This window comes from Lissotriton helveticus, chromosome 1_1 (genome assembly GCF_964261635.1).
Source record: "Lissotriton helveticus chromosome 1_1, aLisHel1.1, whole genome shotgun sequence".
NCBI classification, from domain to species: domain Eukaryota; kingdom Metazoa; phylum Chordata; class Amphibia; order Caudata; family Salamandridae; genus Lissotriton; species Lissotriton helveticus.
The window spans coordinates 1,033,063,749-1,033,083,067 of NC_136057.1; the positions used below are offsets into that span (position 1 = coordinate 1,033,063,749).

The 19,319-nt window shown below is 41.8% G+C and overlaps 1 protein-coding gene across 1 annotated transcript in view; it reads right to left on the minus strand.

Moving 5' to 3' along the window:
• Positions 1 to 8,541: 8,541 nt before the first annotated feature.
• Positions 8,542 to 19,319, minus strand: part of LOC144771940 (protocadherin-15-like) — a 295,105-nt gene continuing 284,327 nt past the window's right edge. The window contains exon 15 of the mRNA XM_078656173.1: positions 8,542 to 10,733. Within this exon, the coding sequence (XP_078512299.1) occupies positions 9,867 to 10,733 (867 nt within the window). The 3' untranslated portion in view covers positions 8,542 to 9,866. The remainder of the gene's footprint in view (positions 10,734 to 19,319) is intronic.

The following is a 19,319-nucleotide window of genomic DNA, read 5'->3' on the forward strand; positions in this document are numbered from 1 at the left end:
CTCATGTATCCTCTGGCTTAAGTATATACATCATTGGTTTTATCTCCTCTTCCAGTTTGACATTTTTCTTGACCCCAAATCTGTTGTTTCAATCCCAAAGAAAGTCATTAAACAAAGGTTTTTAAGTCATAAGAAAGAATGCCGTGCAAAGGTGTCTGGAAAGCTGCAATCAGTGATGACTTACCGGGACTACAACCTACCCACTGGTTTCCAACCTTACCTCTCTGGTGTCACTCGTAATTCTCACCGGTTTGTCTTAACACGCTTACGATTGGGAATCGTTCATCACCTTGTTGAATTTCCCATTATGTACTCTGGATCTGATATAGCATGCCCCTGTGACAATGTTTCTCGCCAGAGCTGCTGCCATTTGTTATTGTTTTGTAAATTTTATCATTTTTTTAGGGTAACATACTTAAAACCCGTCTTTTTAAAATACAATGTTCGTTCTACGAGAAATGCTTTACATCTTCTTAGTTCCCTAGAGGATATGGATATTTGCTTCTTCGTAGCAACATATATATTAAAATGTACAGCTGCCAGGAAAGCCATAGTTTTATGATATCTTGCACTGTGTCCTGTTTTTACTATGGCCTCCTGTCTGTATATTTTATCAAATGTACAGCTGCCAGGAAAACCATAGCTTTATGATATTTTGGATTGTGTTCCGCTTTTACCTTGGCTTCCTGTCTGTATATTTGTTTATTTATTTATGTGCAATATATCACATGTATAATGTATGCAGTATGTATTATAAATGAATTTAGTTCTCTTGGGCAACAACTTTTGTACAGTACAATTCTAACTCATGTTCTTAGAACCCCCTCTTACTATGTTTACAATGGTTTTCTTTTGATCATTTTTAACTGTCGTATCCTTGATGCCTTTTTAGCAATGTATGTTACATATGTATGTGTTCTGCTTGTATGGTTTGTTTTACAAATCGAATAAAGCTTTTGAACCGAATCCGGTACCCTGGCAGAGAAACTCCATATGAGGAAATACCCCAAGAGAGTAATCAAAAAGGCCTAGAAGAGGGTTCTTAAGTGCAACAGAGAGGCACTTCTGGAGAAAGTAGAGAAAACGCAAACGAGCAGTGCCATTTGCGTCACTACTTTCATCACCGCCTCCAACAGCATTAAACGCATCATATTGCGTAACTGGCGGGTTTTAAACTCAAACAGCCTTTAAGTTGGAGAAACCTCTTTTTTCCTTTAAAAGAAGCCAGAACATAAGGGACCATTTAGTGCATACCAGACCTCGGCCAGAAAGACAAAGGGATCAACAAAGATTGAGGGATCTTCCCCTAGTCACTGGACACACTAAATGTGGATTATGTGACTTATGTAAACTGACAGAGAACACAAAAAGCATAGACATAGGCCTTAAGTACCCGTGGGAGCAGCATATGCATACAAACTGCAACTCTGACAATGTGATTTACATAATCAGGTGCCCGTGTGACTTAGCATATATGGGTATGACTACACAAAAGGTAAAAATCAGGATCATGGAACACAGATCCAATATAAGGTGTCAGAAGACCATGACACGTTTTACCACACACTATGCAGAGAATAAACATTCAGTGGACAACATGTTTTGGACTGTGTTGGACAAACCATACATCCCGACAAACTTAGACCCCGAAAGAATTTAATTTCTGAGGGAACAAAAATAGATTTACCCAATACGTAGCCATGAAATTGGCCTGAACTACGACATTCCTTGGAACACCCTTAATAGGATGTAGCAATATTTTTTCAAAGTCTAGTCATATACTCCCCCCCCTCCTATCCCAGTGGACTTACTGATTTGACTCTTGTTCAGAATGGTGCAGGGGGAGGCAGGGTCTGCCTTAATTGTGGTAACAACGCCAAAAAGCTGAGGGAAATGCTTCAAATCCATAGGCATGTTTTGAACTTAATCCCCCGTAAGACAGTTTAATAGCTATTCAGTAATCGCCTATTTTTCCACCAACTATAGTCCAAATTGAAGGAATCTTGTGTACCCCTGTGAGGAACCCCACATCACACCATAGCCTGACCACTATGGGTTACAAAGCGATCAGATAATGTGCCTCTTAAAAGGAATCTGTACCTTATTACACTGCTCAATTTAGAATCGAATATGCCTCTAAACAGGTCACAGAGATTCAGATAGACAGTGACACTCCCTCAAGATGGCGGAGGAGTGTAGCGGTCTAGCAACAAACAGAAGATGCATGTCCCACGTGACTCCGTCATGCGATCATGTGAAGGGAAGTGATTACACGGTAAAAGGAGCAAAGGAAATGTCCCTCAGTACCTTCACGGCGCTAGGAGGGATACTGTTCCTGTGATGGCCTCACCTTGACGAAGTAAGCGGGGAAAGGGAGGGGGCTGATCCATGCATGTCTGAAAGGGAATGGCACCCTTTTGTAGGTCTCGCCTTAGCGACGCAGCCCATGCGCTGCTCGCCTTGGCGAGACCTATAGTCGCCGCTTTCTCTGCCAAAGGGAGACAGGAGGTGTCACGCGCGGACAGGAGATGCGCACTCTGTACGCGTGCACATCTCCTGTCCGCGCGTGCCAACTCCTGTCTCACTTCAGCAGAGAAACCGGTGGCACAGCGCGCGCGCATCTCGCACTTTCACTTTCCCTCCCTCCCCTTCAAGAACCAGGACATTCCACGGCCACGGCTTGTTTCAGTTTTTGCTTTTTCGAGGCAACCAGTAGCATCTACGCCTTCTATTAAACTACGCACGCCGGCCAATATCTACCCATTATTCACTTCTTGCATAGAGAAAAACATTTCTTTATATGTTTAGTAGACAGTCTGGTGAGCAGCATTTCTTTACCCGCTCAAACGAGTACATACATTCAAAATCAGTCAAAAAAAAAAAAAAATTGGCTCTAGGTCCCTGGCCTCTCTCAGCACCTACTGCCTTGCCCCTCGCCACCGAGGGGAGGCACAACCTTCCTCACATCTGCTGACACAAATCAACAGGGCTAGATAAAGAGGGGGAAGGGAAAATAAACACAGGAAATTGCTTTTTTTTGCAACATGTCTTGGGTGATTTCACAGCAAAAATGCAAGAACTGTCACTTGAGCAGAAAGAGTGGAGGCTCGTAAAGTACAGGCACAAACCCAAGGAGTATGTGTGGTAAAGTACAGCTTTCACACAGTATGGACTGCTCTTTTTCAGCAAGAGAAGTTAACAAGCATTTGCAATGCAACAGGTTTCGCATTTGCGAGAGTTAAAGCTATTGGCAATGTAAATGACAGTGCCTTTTATTTATGTGTTAATTAGCAAAACAGATAAAAGGCATTGTCATTTACATTGCCAATAGCTTTAACTCTCGCAAATGCGAGACCTGTTGCATTGCAAATGCTTTACTTTTTGCGGTTGCTGAGGCCACAGAGTACGAGGCCCGGTATGGAAAAACGAGTCAGAGTAATGGAGTAGGGTGGATGTGAAATGATTTACGATTGACATGGAATGCAAACGACAGCACCAATGTATTCAGTTCTGCCCTGACTATCGATCCAGTATCCGCTCATCTGCAAATAGTGTGTGACAACAGAGAGCCGTCCTCGCTCCCCCGCCTTTTCGAGTGCAAACTACAGTGAAACTCGGTAAGAACTACAGAGAAAATGTTTTTTTCGATCCGCATTCATGGTGTCACGGAAGTGCTATCTGAGTGATGACAACCTTTTTAGAAGGAGCAGGGATTCCCACGCTCACAAACATATAATTGTTTAGTTACATAGGGGTTGTTTTTCAGAAATATGAATGTCATTTAACAACCATGTTGCACTTAATGAGTTAAGAGGGGCAAAAGCAATATGTTTTTATATTTTTCTGCACACTTGGTTTCATTCACGCTTTTCACTTGTGTAACATATCTTTTCACTTACAGGTTTTTACACAGAAGTGTGATTACATGATCTACATTCGCTTCGTATTTACACAGGCTCAATACTTCGATCTACTTATCAAGGTAGGAGAGAAGGGTAAAAATATAGGGATCAAATAGTCCTGATGAAAGCCGAAGAAGACACTAAATCTGGCTGAAACATGTCGACAATCTTTCAGAGAGGCGGGGTATATGGTCCATAATTCACCAGTACACCACCTACCACTGGTTTAACACAACCTTTTTAACCCTTACCAGGGAGTCCACGAATAAAATAGATGTTTGTAGATCCCTAGTTAGTTTTAATTCTGTACGTCTGCACTTTTGTTTCTTTTGATCCTTACTCTTCTATGTGTTTGTATTGTCTCCCCCACCCTATTGCTCCACCTCTAGCGTTGGTCTGCGCAGAGGTGTGTTTAGCAGCCCTATGATGAAGCATGCCACAAACTTTTGTGGGTGAGGGTAGTTTTTCCAACATTTTGAGTTTGCCAGTTCACCTCTTTAAACCAGCGACCTTGTACTCTCCTACTTCTGTGTGTTGAAAGTCTATAGTGAAGTTGGTTGAAGTAGGAGTTTTTTCCTCCGTCCCCTTAGTTTTGTGTATTTCTACCACATCTCCATTGTCAAAAGATAAATCTTTTCTCTTATTTCTGTGATTGGTTGGTACAATCAAATTGTCCTTCTCCTTTGCTTGATCAGGTTCAGAAGATATTATCACTTCATGTTTAGTGGTTTTCTATGAACAAGTAGATGCCAGGTCTGATCCCTTCACAGAATCAGAGGCACATTGGTGCAGTTTTTTGGTATTGACCGGCCTGGATTTCAAGTGACGGAAAGCTTGAAAAGCAGACACAAAGTGGCTTGTCATTGTGTCATGGAGCCGGTTTAGTCTGCAAATGTAGTTATTTGATTATTGGGTCTGATGGTGTCATGAAAATTATTGGTCTCATTTCCTCGACAAACAAGGTGCACCTTAATCTAGTTTCTGTACTTTATGTGGTAAGGTCTGAACTGATTGGAAGTTTCACCTCTGTAATTTGCTTGGGGGTCACCCTTGTAGGCCTCAGTGGCTTAAGAGGATGGTGCCAACAGATGCCTTCCTGTTTGAGTTATGTGCACATAAATGTGAAGAGGTTGCATCTGCATTCTAGTTGGCATATCAATTTGTTGGAGTTGAGAGAAGTAAAGTTAGTGCTCTTTTCTTTCGTTTTGAGAATTCAGCCAAAATAAGTTCACCTGTTGGGTGATTGTTTGCATCATGAAAGTGGGAGGTATAAATGAATGCGTGCTCTGCAAGGAATGGGTGGTTGGCAGGTTTTACGGCATTGAATGAAATACTGGATTGTTAGTATTCATCCACTAAAAAGGCGGATGTTCTTAGCAGACATTCCAATGTTCATGAATGGAAAATTGGGGGGTAGGGAGAGAAGTGTATATGCTTTTCCCAAAGTTGTGGAGGTCTCAAGGCCATTTTCAAACCTTTGGGAATAGTAAGTATTAGATGCTCTGTTCCATTGAGCAACAACAATGAAGGATTCTTTGTGGATACTCTATTCCATGCGACATCCGTCTCTGCTATGCATCCTGTAAGCTCTTTTGATGTAGATGGAACTACAGAAGATTGAATAGCTCATGTGATTTTGATTGCACCGGAATGGGCGAGGTGTGCGTAGTATGTAGTCCTGCTGGATTTGAGCATGGAACTGTGGCATCTGACAGTGTGGGATAATCTGTTACCCTGTGTTCCAGTCATTGTCACAAGTTTGATAAGTTGTGAAAGGATTAGACCCTTTGAAATCTAAAATGGTGCCTGTACTGCAATTTGCTATTTTGTTGGCTAAGGAGGGCATCATTTAAGATACATTTAAAGATTATCTGGGAGCAATATCTGCCTGTTTGTTTTCTCGAATTTGGTTCTCACATTTCTGATGAGGCAGCCATGTGAGACACTTTTGTTTGAGCCCCTTTCTTCTTGTGATTTTAAGTTTTGATCAGCCAATATGGCACCAATAGGAATAATCATTTTTAACCAAAATTAGCTTTTGAATTTCATCTAGCTCAGGTGGTATATGCGTTTTAAATTTTTCTTTTATCCTACTCATTTCTCGGGAGAGGAAGACAGTCTGCATAGGCTTAATCCGAGAAAAAGATGGAGTCATCTCTTTTGAACTAAAGGTTTTAAAATAAACTCTTATTAGGTTTTCACGGCCTAAGACTTAGTAAATCTGTTATAAAACACTATTTTATGGTGGATTCCTCAGTGATTAAATTGTTATATGTATGGCTTCAATAGGTTTTATAGCTCCTCATGCTATGGGGAAAGGCAGCAACTTCTGCACTGTTCTGCAGTGTTCCTGTAGAGAACATTGGTACGGCTGCACCTCGGTCTTTCTTGCAATCTTTCTCCAAGCGTAAGTGTTTGGATCCTTATTCCCAGTTTGGTAAGGCTGTGCTTTGTGCATCCTGGCGTAATTTTGGAGTGTAATACTTCCTCCTCGGTTTGCTGCTATGTGAGTGGTTCACGTATGAAAGCTGCAGGAAGGAGTATCCACTAGAAGACCAATTATGAAACCAATTCTAGGGCCCAGTTGAGGATTGATACCAAGAGAGCATAGAGAAAGAATATATTCTGTTGGCAGTAGTAGATGAAGGCATACACTGCAGTGATGCTAAATCTGAGGTCTTTCATTAAAATGTTCACTGTTAATGGAGAAAGTCAGCCTTTCCCCAACATTTTTGATGCCGAGAAATAGCACACTAGTGAATCTGTTATAATTCAAAGTTCTGATCCAACCAAGTAGAGTAAATTATGTTCAAGATAGCTGTCTTTGGTTAAAAACACTTATGCTAAAAGAGAGTATTAAAAGAGAAAAAAGACAAAGAAAGACAAAGGACAAGAAAGCCATAGAAAGCCATAAAAAGAGAATAAATGAAAGAGAGCACAGTAAAGTATTGTCAAAATGTTCACAGGGAAGCCAAAAGAAGAACAAGTTACTTACCTTCGATAGTGTTCTTTCTGATGGATATGTATCTTCCAACAGATTCATGATGGCCTGCCCGCCTCCCTCACTTTCCATTTCTGATTCTGTCTTTTTCGGCTGGGTGTTGGTTGTGGCATGAGAACATTGGAAACTATGTCCCTGGTGTGCATGGTGTAGTCATACGATCTATGATATCATTACCCATGGAACCTCTTTGACTAGGGTTGAAGCAGTGTTCCCTCACCTCCCTCCCCTATGGAGGTATTTCTGATTAAACGTTTTGTGGATCCAGTCTTGGCATCTGGGGTGTTCACCTAAGGTATGATAATACTGATAATAGATTGAATGGTTTATATTGAAGGACAGCGATATTGTATCCACCATATTGACTTATCCACTAAACGCATAGTGGGGTCTATGTAAATAGTGATGGAATTAGGAATAGTAAATATATACTTAGATGACAGTGTAGAAGTAGGAAATTTAGTGGATGCAATATTTTTGTAGGTTGACATAGTGTCATATAATCTCACGTGAGGAATGTACAGGAATATAGGTATCCATCAGAAAGAACATCTCTAAACATAAGCAACTTGTTCTTCTGACTTATTGAGGCAAGACAAAACGGAGATTCTTTTTGTTCCTCTTGTTTAAATGTTGAGGCAAATGCCCCTGCATTCTTTTTGTGAATGTCTAAGCAGCATTAAGCTACAAAGATCCATGTAAAATGGTCTACATGTGAAGTGAGAAGCTAGGTTCAGTTTGGGCCGATGTGTCCTCATCTGTGGCCGTATGTGGTGGTGTTGGAATTTCAGATAATTAAATTGGCTTAGAGTAACAAACCTCTCAAAACTGATGCAAGATTGATAATGATCAGAGTTTGACTGGCTACTACGAAAGAAGTAATTGAGCGGAAGCTGAATGGAAGACAAAGTCCCTGTAACTGTAAAGGACCAACTGAAGTGACTTAACCACAGCTTCAAAAACTGAGATGAGGGGTTTAACTATACAGGGCTTCAGAACGTTTAGATGAGATGGTTGTGGGGAAATTGGCTTTTTTGTTTTACAGATAGGGGTCACCAGGTTGATGCTCTGCCATTCAGGAACATGGTATCACAAGGGTCCGTCTGAGCTAATGGGGTACTTTGCAGTGCTGGGTGCAGCAGTGATTCATGGTCTATTTTGCCTGACCAACAGACAAGTAAAATCATGTGAGCTCTTTAATGGGATCTCTTGCTCGCTCCTGGCTCTTTTTCAGGTAGATGGTTGTCTTAATTGACAGCCTGATCCAGAGGAACTCTGCCATTTCTTGAGTGCAACTTAGTCATGTGGTTATTATAGCTGTGGATTACACATTCGTATGAGTTAGTTTGTACCTCCAAACCTTTTACAGTGTTCTAGTACTCGAGCACGGGTTGATCCTGACTTAGAATGAATGTGGGGTTCTGTGTGTCATTCTTAGTGACTGTGTTTTTTCCTAAAAGGACAGACACAACTTTACAGTAATTTCCTCTGGACACAGTGTTAAGGATTGTGCCTGTCCCAAATATATTTCACAGAGCTCCTGAAGATGTTGCCCCCATAGTGACAAGTTTTTCCATAGGCATTTCCACTTGAACATTATAATAACAAAATTAAACACAAACACACTAATGTCTGGGTATATCATATTTTTTTTATATTTTTGTACAGAAATATTTTGGTGTTTCGTTTTGTAATGGATTCGTGTTAAGTATATTCTGTCTTGGAAATTGAAAGAACAAAGCTATAATACATGGTCACGTCAGTTGTGTACATTACATCACAATATATAGCACATTTAAATAACTGTCTGAAAGCCTACGAAATTGTAAAGAGACAGCGGGCGATTTAAACATTTAATTATTTTTGTTAATAATTGCTTGTGACGTTGCAGTGTGCACTTAAAAAGGCTTTCTTAGAAGTATATATTTGTACGATTTCTTTTTTTAATCAGTGCCCTCACACACTGAGAAAATGGTCATTCAGGACGGTCATTACAATTGCGTATTGCTGTAAAAATGCAATTAAATGTATTATTTCAGCGTGTGCAGTCCTACAGAGTGGTGCCTACGCTGGCCTTTTATTAAAAAAAAAAAAAAAGCACAGGGCAGATGCCTGTAGACTGACAGTATCAGCCCTTTTAAAGCACTGTTGCTGATACAAGATTTGCAGAACCATGAGCAGCCAGCTGGAAGAAGCTGTTCGGTCCCAGTTTTTACACCATCTGTGAATAGCAAGTCCATTCCATCATCCTCCAGCAATGCATACAATTTGTTTAGTGCCGGGCTAATAGACTCTTGTGTTTTTTGTTTCGTTAATGTTGTATGCATCGAAATTTCAAAGCAAAGCATTCACAAGGTTTCCAACCATTTCAAACACTTTAGCACTCGAACCTTGAGCGGCCGTCATTCCATGCTTAGTACTAAACTGGCCTCATATCTGTTGATGTGCAGTAGCACCTTTCTTCTGTTCCATGCTTGCTGTGTCGGCTCAAAGGCTCAATGTCGCTCATAGGCACGAGGCTACATCCTCTTGACTCACTCCACCCATAAGTGGCTGCAAAGAAAACTGAAATATTTTAAGTCCATCAATATATTCTTGCACATCAATACAAGCTTTACTCCGTTACTCAAACTTCGTGAGCAGACACTTCAATCTCGGCCTGTAGACAAGAAGAATCTACCATCTTTTGTTGTGTCTCTCCCCTTTGGTAGCCAGCAGTCCTTATGCTGATGCCTATGAAAGAAATGTGTGCTCTTGCTCATATTCTGACACACTGTACAATATCCTCCCCTATTGTTCTACCCTTCCCGCACCCACAGCTGTCATTCCTCAGTCACCAATGTATATGATTAAGTACATAAGTCTTGGTACAGTCAAGTCAGGAGCTATGTCCTTAAACGTCCTCCGTTGTACCCACACTCAGACAGTTTTGACAAATCCACCTTTTTCTTGAAGACCCTCCATTAACATTCTATGGAATCTTCTAAGAGCTGCATCAGTGATCCTGGTGTGATGACCTCACTGCCGTGGCATGGAGTGTGGGATTCTTCAGGATTATCTTTCTGGGCCGTTGTGTTTTTTAAGGTGTTGTCATCCAGTGGCTCTTCATTCGTTTCTGCTAGCACAGGTAGCAAGACTTGCAGCTGCTCCCCCGACTGATCAGGTGTAGACACGGTCTGCAGATCCACATCAATGGCATGTACCTCCTCAATGTCATCTTTAGACTTTATTTCATCTTTGTTGTCCGTGCCAATCTTTGCCTTCTCATCGTCTGATACTTTGTTGTTGTTGTTTTCTACAGTGGCAATCTCTGACTGAAGGTTAGTAACAGGGAACAGTCTGTTGCCTTCACTTTCACCAATGACCTGTGTCTGGTTTAACTTTTCTTCCGAACCAATTGGTGAGTGCTCATCTTGCTTTTCTAGCAGTGCTTGGACAGGCACCGTGTTTTCTTGGGTTATCTGCCGTGGTGAGGGTAATCTGCATTCTGATGAGCCCACATCTTCAAACCACACTGTTCTGCCTGCTGACCTTTCACCAGTTTTGCCATTTGTGAGAATGGACCGGGTGGCCGACTCATTTTCTACTGGTGTGACAGCAAGGATAGGCACATGTTTCACCTGGTTCCCTTGTACACCATCTGTTTTGCCACAAACACTGGTCATAGAATGGGCTTTTACCATCTCCGCACGCTGCTCTTTGAAATCTGGGGTGAGTGGTTTGGCTGCACAGTGTTCTGGGCTATCCTTTGATTCATCAGCCAATTCGCTATAGCCCTCATTTTGGAAGCAAAGTTCACCCATGCTGGTTGCTGATTTACTGGAGTTTACCTAGAAAACAAGCCAGACATTTACAGTTAGTGAATCATCAATAGAATATTGACTTCAAGCCCTGTATGCTCTTCCAAGTAGTCTGCATCCCCTTTTGTGTCTAGCATGCATCTTTCTTCCGCTAAAGGGTCAGCTCTCTTGATTTGCCCTTTTCTTTCGGACCATTCTCCAGCTTGCCTTTCTTCCTAGCATAGGTATGCCCCAAGATGCATGATGCTATAAACCAAATTTTGTAGCATTTGAGATTCCCAATATTACACCCAGGTACCTAGCAGGTTGTGGTTGAAACAGAAAGCAAAACTGTTGTGATATAACCCATGAACTCACTGAGGACCTGATCCACAACGAGGCTCCACATTTGTGGCGGGTTCTCTGCATTGAGAAACTGTGGTGCGGAGATCCCGCCATGACTCGGCTATGAGTCAGGGAGGCTCTTTTGGCCTCAGGTCCCAAGAGTTTTCAGCAACATTGTAGCTAATTTACCTAGAGGCATTGATTTTAAAAAGCTAGTTTCAGTTTCATTTCACAGGCCTTTCCAGCTTTCAAACAATGCAGTGTGTTGGAGAATGGCCTGGGTATTCTTTGATGCCCACAAAATCTACTGACCAGTCCATCCAGCCAATGTAAAATCAAACTAGGTGGTACTGTGAAGGTGATAATACCTTCTATAGTTTCTGGGCAGATGCAGTGTTTTGAGAAACATTTGTCCATCTTACTATCGAGCTATATGGACCTCCTACATGCTGCCTCCAGCCATCTAGTACAAGATCTCAGTGAGTAGTTAATAAAACTTAGGAAGTACTATGTCGTTAATTGCTCTAATTTACAAGAGAATCATAAGTTCTTGGTGGGTGAAGTGTAAAATTAATGTGTCTCCAAAACAGGCCTTGTCAAAAATATACTAGCCAGGTGAAGTGTTCACATTACTGCACTGGAAGATTAATCTTGACTATGTCGCCCGTCAACTAGACATTAGTTTAGCAATTGTGCAGTTATTTGCTATGGTGACGTTTACTTTTTGAATCCACGTATGTCTTCCTGTGGCCGATACTAGGTATTTCTGATCTAAGACTGTCTGTCTACATTGAAACTGATATATGAATGTGTGTGGATGGGCAGTACTGGCATTGCTTCTTGTGCACTGCAGAATCTGCATAACCTGTTATCACTGGAAGAGCGTGCATTCTCCAAGGTGTCCTGCAGGTGGCATTTTGTTTTATGTGTTCTAGCTGTAGGTATTGCTAGCCAGTTCTGGCATAGAGTCTGGTGATCAGCAGGATGTGCACAAGCCCTGGTCCTGGAAGAAAGACTAATAGCTCAGGTATTTCATTGAACATGCATTGCTTGCCATGGGCTTTAGATCTGGAGCTGGGTGGGATTGCTATTACCTCTGCTGCTCAGCAGGATGTGCATAAGCAGGATTGGTGCTGCTAGTCATACTAAGCCGGATATGCGTAAGCCCAGGTGCCTGGAAGAATACCTGTTAGCTAAGGTGCCTGGATCGATTTGCATTAGCTCTGGCGTTCAGCAGGAAGCACTTGGGTGTGCTTAGAAGTGGTAGTTTTCGTACAATTGCGCCAAAAATACAGCCAGGTCCAGTTAATCTTAGAGCATCAGTTTCTGTGACAATCACAAGATCCGTATTAGTGGTCCACTTTATCTGCATATATGCAGTTTAATTTTAAAATGGCCGGCCCCAATAGCTAATAAGCCGTAGTCTAAATAAGTCCTATTTTTATGTGTTCATGGCTTAGTCTCGCTTGCGAGCTTGGACAAGCTGACGACCATGACATTTGATGCGCCCAATTACAGTTAAAGTAGACGCAGATTAACAAGGTCTGGCTGTACGATGCGCCTTAGACATATGAACTTGTTTCTTGTTAATGAATTACTCACGTGTGGTCAGAGAGGCAAAGGGCGAACAATAACACTTGGCACGTTGTGCATTGAGAAACAAGACACAGCGGGCATTAGAAACCAAAGCTTTTTATATGGGGGAGTGAATTGCCCCAAGCAGGTATACTCAAAGTTTGCAATAACAATATCACACATGACCTGAATATACCAAGTAGTCAACAACGGAGAAGGGACATTCATAAGGTGAGCAGTAACATATACCAGACTCAGAGGTAATTAAAGTCGTGAATAAACAGGCAGAAACTGGCCAGTTTCAAAGGGTCCTAGCGTATTAAGCAAACAACAATCTAGATTGTAGACTGAGGAGAAGGAAAAGATTGGAGAGATGTGATAAGAAGCAAGAATAAACAAGACTGCATTAAGCCAAGGTCTACAACAAAAAGCAATGCCACAGTAGGATGTGTAGTACAGATTGTCTAAAACACTTTTGTGGCACAATAGCTAATTGTATTGAGCTTCTGAAGTGACATCACAGAGTACAAGGATGTAGGCGAAACCCTTAGCGATGTCACAGAAGCCAAAGGGAGACTTATAACCCTGATACTGCAGTTATAGGTATCCCAGAACTCGCTGGAGTTTTCTCTGCGTCACACTCTGTTGCAGTCATTGTTTTCTGTATGAATGGGACATTCACTTGAATGGGCTTTTCAAGTTTCGTGCACAAAGTGTTTTATTTTGTTTTTCCCAGTTTGACGGTGAGTGGCTCCATGTCGGCAACAGATCCTACTAGAAGTGTTCAAAGAGAAGGCCAAAAATTACTGAAGCCACTTATCGATGGTTAAAAAGTTGCAAAATGTCATAAGTCAGTTCTTCACACAATAACTCTTTCTATTGCCATTTTTCTTAGTTTTTGTAAAGCAGTTTGGGTTCTCTTTTTAAATATAAACACAATTAGTATTAACTCTTTAAGCTGTCCTATGATATTATTCTACAAGCATTGTTTATTAAGATTACCCATAGCCTGCAATTGAGAAAATATTGAAAATAACTTTGTCTTATTTTTGAGTGATACCTTTCTTTCAGACTCTACACTTCTATGGAGTGAGCAGAGCTGGGCAGGACAGTATGACTGGGGATGGTTGTATGGGAGGGGTTGTTATGTTGGGACAACAGTGCTGCTACCCATTTTTGCTGCACTTCCATGTTCATACTTCTGCTACTGTGGAGCTGTGACACTAAGGGCCAGATTAGGATGGCGGGTGGACCGCAACCGACAGGCCGTCCGTAAAGGTTCGCCAACAGCTAGGATATTGGTCTGACCGCTGCATTATGATGCAGTTGGTTGGAGCTCAGCGGTCGGAAGGGCTGACCGACGCCTCCGACAGCCTCAAGGAGCCCTTCAGGGCGTCAATCGAACGGTAATCCCTATAATGGGGGCGATCCCTGCTGAGGAACTGCTGACTATGCCGTTGTTTCCATTCCCACAGCGATGGTAGTCGTACGCTCGTCCGCCCGCAATCGTAATCAAGCCCTATGCATGGTGTGCAGACAGAAATGATAACACACAGACGAATGTGTATTGAAAACGCAGTTTAGCCACTTTTTTTCAGAGATGTGTGCACTCTCAAGCACAAATTGCTAAATACCGATACGTTATGAAGTGGAAATTAGCAGGTGTGCAATTTTCACATCATGCTGGCATCTGAACTAAGGAATGGGTAATAATTTAAATAGAACAGCCCTCCCCCACCTATTTCTAAGGTGCATGAATTGAATTATTGCAATATTGCCCTAGAAGATGTTTACCAGTTTATATCTGGTAAAAGTCGTATAGGCAAATAGAGTGGGGTGTGCAATTTGCCAACCACTCAGAGTCCCCACCTGAGTTTGCGCTCAAAACTGGGATGAGCTCAACCATCGGAAAGAGGGCCTTAATGAGGACTTGGAAGCTAGAACAAAAGACGGATGTCTGAGAAAGCGCAATGCATATTTTTGTATACAGAGCAGCACCTTGCTGCCTGTGCACCAAGTAAACAGTACATTGCAGTTAACTTTGCATGACCGTCTATACTAGCTTTCAGTCATTCAAACATTTGTGATGCTCATAATGGGAAGGAAAAGCTCAATTTTTGGGAGAAAATGCGAGCAATGCTTTCTGTTCCAATGTGAAGGCAAGAGATCCTGAGTATACCTCAGTGGGGACATTTTAGAGACTGGTTTCGAATATACAGCCCCTGAGGCAACATTGGGCTTCCCTCTGGCAGGGAGAAAGTTAAGTATGAGGCGACAGGGAGGAGGGTGCACAGGGCATCAAAGAGGTTCAGATTTCTAACCTGCAGTTTGTATGGACTTGCTGCTGATGAAGCAGCGGGGTGTCCCTGGACGGCCAGCAAGGGGAAGGATCTAAACATTGTCAGCATTGGCAAGTTACCCATTATTAACCCACCTTAATAGGCATGTAGAGCTGCTTAGCTAATAGTTGAGCTCTCTCCTCATTGTGCATCAGCTTTACCACATCAAGCCTTAAACTCACAGTGCGCAGTTACCAAATTTCTCTCCGTTTTTGGCCAGGACCACTTTTATTTTAATTTGTATTTATAGCGTTTGCTTGTCTCACTTCGTGGAATTCAAACACTGATTGATGAGAAAGGACACAGGTGCAGTATGGATATTGGCAAACATAGCCTGTAATGTAAGATCATAACATTGACAAGTGGTCAAGAAGACAAATGGATTGTGATTCACTGGCTGGATTCTAAACACTCTAGACACACCACTGTATGGAATAGTGTGTAGCAAGCTGCCATTTGAGCTATACTGATTAATTCATATATATATATATATATATATTTATATATATATATACCATTGTAACGAAATGCTGTCACTTGGTGCAAGAAAAGCATTCTTTGCATCTGCTGACCTTAGTTACCCGTTATCCACACCATACACATATTATACCAGAAGCGACCCTCACGATGCCCGCGAGGTATGAAAAAGAACATGGCCGTGGTTGGTGTTCTTAAGATAGCGCCAACAGATCTATAATAGCCGATGGCCATGGGCACTGACCGGGAATTGTGAAGGGGTGGAGTACTCGAGGGGGCACAGGAGTGACTGACTACTCCTCTCAACATTGTGATGTCACCTGCAGGCAACACAGAACTCTGAACAGACAGCTTTTCACTTGCGTGCTATTTTAGTGAACCCGCCATCACAACATTGTCAGTGAAGCCTGCTCAGCGGATAGACTTGGCAGAGTGATTATGGGCAAGCGTACCTTGAGCTTGGAGCTCAAAGGGACCATTCTGCGCCCGATCTGGAGATGCTTTAGTCCACGATTAAGCCCAATGTCTTAAAAAAAAGAAACCCTAAGGGCCTGATTTGACTTTGGGGTACAGGCTACTCTGTCACAAAGATGTACTGGCCGCCTTATTACAAGTGCCTTATACCCTATGGCACTTGTAATAAAGCACACGGGAAATCTGTTACGTTTGTGAGGGAGTAACCCATTCTCCAAGCAGGCCCTAAATGACTACAATGTATAAGAAGCTCGCCCACTCTATGGTCACTGACACAATAGTTGCATAGCCCTATATTTCTTTAACACCACACTGAAAAGTAGGACACTAGGTGACACTGTATTGCTTCTTTCTTGGCAAAAGCCCTTTTGTCATATCAGGACTGAGAGGTATATTCTAGTCACTCTGAAACTAGGCAGTGCCTTATGTGCATTTTATGGGCAATTACAAATGTGTCTGCCTGTTCTGAGAAAGACAGCTAGTCGAGACTTAGTGGATACCACCCCTGAGTGTGTTGCAAATGTGTGAAAAACAACAAATGCCCTTTTTCTTTAACAGTTAATTTGATGCTTACAGGCCAGAATGGATTAACAAAAAGATCCCCTTCAGTGTCTTGCACTTTTGAACCGTCTTATGTGATGCTACCGTAAATTATACTTTTTGCTGGTCTGAGTAAAGGTTTAGCAAGCTGCACCTTGGCTGCAACCATTCACCCTTTTTACAAACATGAAAGGCAACTTTTCCCACCCTTCCCTTCTGCTTCTACTGCACATGACACTGCCAAATGTAGCAACTCACCGACTGGAACCACTTTAAGCTCTTTCAGGCAGCAGGAGAACCAAAGAACAGAAATAATGAGAAAAGGCAAAAAAGCTGTGAGAAAGGAGGTGGGAAACTGGACAAAACAGCCACATTCAACAGAGAGATTGGACATCCGCAGCATGGACAATCACAAGGTCAAGCGATGCAAGCTGCAGGCCTGTGCTGGTAGGTACCTGCTGCAACTAGTCCTAGCATCTACTGCTGCCTATGAACTGGGCTGAACACTTTCTGTTTAGAAAAAGATCTACAAAGGGAAAGAGACCTAACTGTGCTACACTTCCATATAAATGCGGGGTAGGGAAAGGAGTTAGGAAATAATCCTGGTTTCAGATACTGAGAAACCAGTGTGCTATTCAGTGGCGCAGAAGGAATAGAAAATTCACACCGGGGCATACCATTGGAGTGAATTGGTTCTTTATGTACACTCCAGCTAGTTCATCTTCGAGCTGGCAGGATCTTACACTAAAACCTTTGTGACTTAGTCAGTATGGAGCATATGGTATTATTATCACTTGATCCAAAGTGTGATAATGGAATTTCCCATGTAGTTTTACCCCTCTGTACTACAGGCCCACTTGTCATGATAGCTTGAGTCTGGGTAAATATGACCTCTGACAAGTAGCAGGAAAGGCCGATCGTACTGCTGTGTTGGGAAGCTGAGAGCTGAATAGTCCCAGAGATCCTACACTCTGCTCTATCCACCTGGAGTTCTTGATCTCTGCGTGTTTCCCTCTTGCAGGCTGTTGCAGACCTGGCTCACTCCTCATGGGCTGTGGATGAAGAGCGCATGTGTGCAACCGATTTCTGTGATGGCGTTTGTTTTGTATATCCCTGTTTTGTGGTTGGGTGGCATAACACATGGAAGGGCACTAGACCCGTGGGTGTTAATAATGTCTCTTCCAGGTTGGCACCGCACCAAATGTGGCACTTACTTTTTCTCTTTCTTTTTCTTAAAGTACATTATTTTCATGATCTTTTATTTTGGAGAGTTCTGATGACATCACTGACATGTGGTTAGTAGGTACCCTCATCTCCTCCTCAAGTAGCCTGTGTGTTTTTTTCTACCCAGGCCTTTGACTGGATTGTGTGACGTCTCTCTGTGCCAACACATGCGAGTGTATTTCAGCTGATAACTGGGCAGGGATGGGTATTCGATAGTTTCCATAGAAGAAAGTATGAGTATTGTGAGAGTTCCAGGAGAAAAGTTAAGAACAGTTCAAACTGCGGACTGTAAGGCTCTATATAATGGTTTTGATTAAAATCACATATAGTGCCCCAGCTAGGATACTCGAGTCCCTATAAAGGACTTTTGTGGTGGAACATCCTTTGTTTAGGGAAAGAAAATAGGACTGTAATTCAACAACAATTGGCGGTGTGTTCTATAAGCTCAAGGCTTGGTTATCTGCTATTAACAACTTATCCCATCTCCTATCCTTTTGCTAACAGAGTTTTTGCTGAACTAATGCTACAGTGTTTTAAACAAACCCTCAGTTCACAGGTGCCAATTTAAACTATCCTTCAAAAAGTTAGAACTTTCCAGTTTTATAGGAGGATTCATATCTCACTTGACCTAAATTTAAATATGTTGCAAGAGATAGCGTTAGAGCATGGTACACATCAAAATACGTCAGCTTTACCTCGAGGCAGGAATAATGCCCACAGTTTTTTTTGTTTTTTTTACTCAAGACTAGGTGCTCTACTGCCCTGAACTCTCTTCATTTTTATGGTCTGGCTTAACAGTGCAGCTGGCCCACATTTTGGGAACCAGGAGTACATGTTTTGATTGGGCATAATTTGTGTGCTTCCACAAGAAAGGTGCTTGCCCTCACATAGCTGTGATTATTTTGTTTATTTATCCAGCTGCCTGTTCATGAACTTTCAGAGCCATACACATGCCATTGTAATGCTATTAAAGTGTCTTAGATAACTAGATACTTTATTGTGTTTTACTCTGGCAGCAGAACAAATGTGAGGAGGGCAGTCATTAACCTACATGGATTTTTAGATCTGGCTTGATCATGCATTCATAATCATGACCTATTGGAATTGCCAATGCTTGTTTCATTTTAGGTCTGGGTTGACCCTGTCCTCCAAATTGAGGGAGCTGGAGGAAGAAAAGGGTTGCAGATGAGGGATCAGGGTTTATTTAGGTTCTGTGATGAGGAAATTAAATCATCTTGTCTTTTATTATTGAAAAGTTATCTGATGAGGAACAGGTACATTCTAATAAAATTATGGAAACAAGGCATCAAACGGAGCTCAGGTTATGCTCATTCACATGAATCATACTTCAGGCCATGTTTTTTTGTTGACTAAGGAATTTAAAATGTTAACCAAGGAATATTTTGAGAGTTGCTAATTGTGTTAAATTGTAAGGATCCTGTTTTTCTCTTGTTTATTTTTCGAAAGCGAAAACAATATTTTGCTTTATGGCTGAAGGGAGAAAATATAACATCATTTGGGGATTTTTAAGAAATGTATCCGTTTATGACTGCTTTCCCAATATCTATATTAACCGAAATAAACAAAGGTTAAAGTAACATTATAATTAGGAGTGATAAAAAGATCTGCTTTTGTTTAGAAAAAAACTTAGAAATCCACTGAA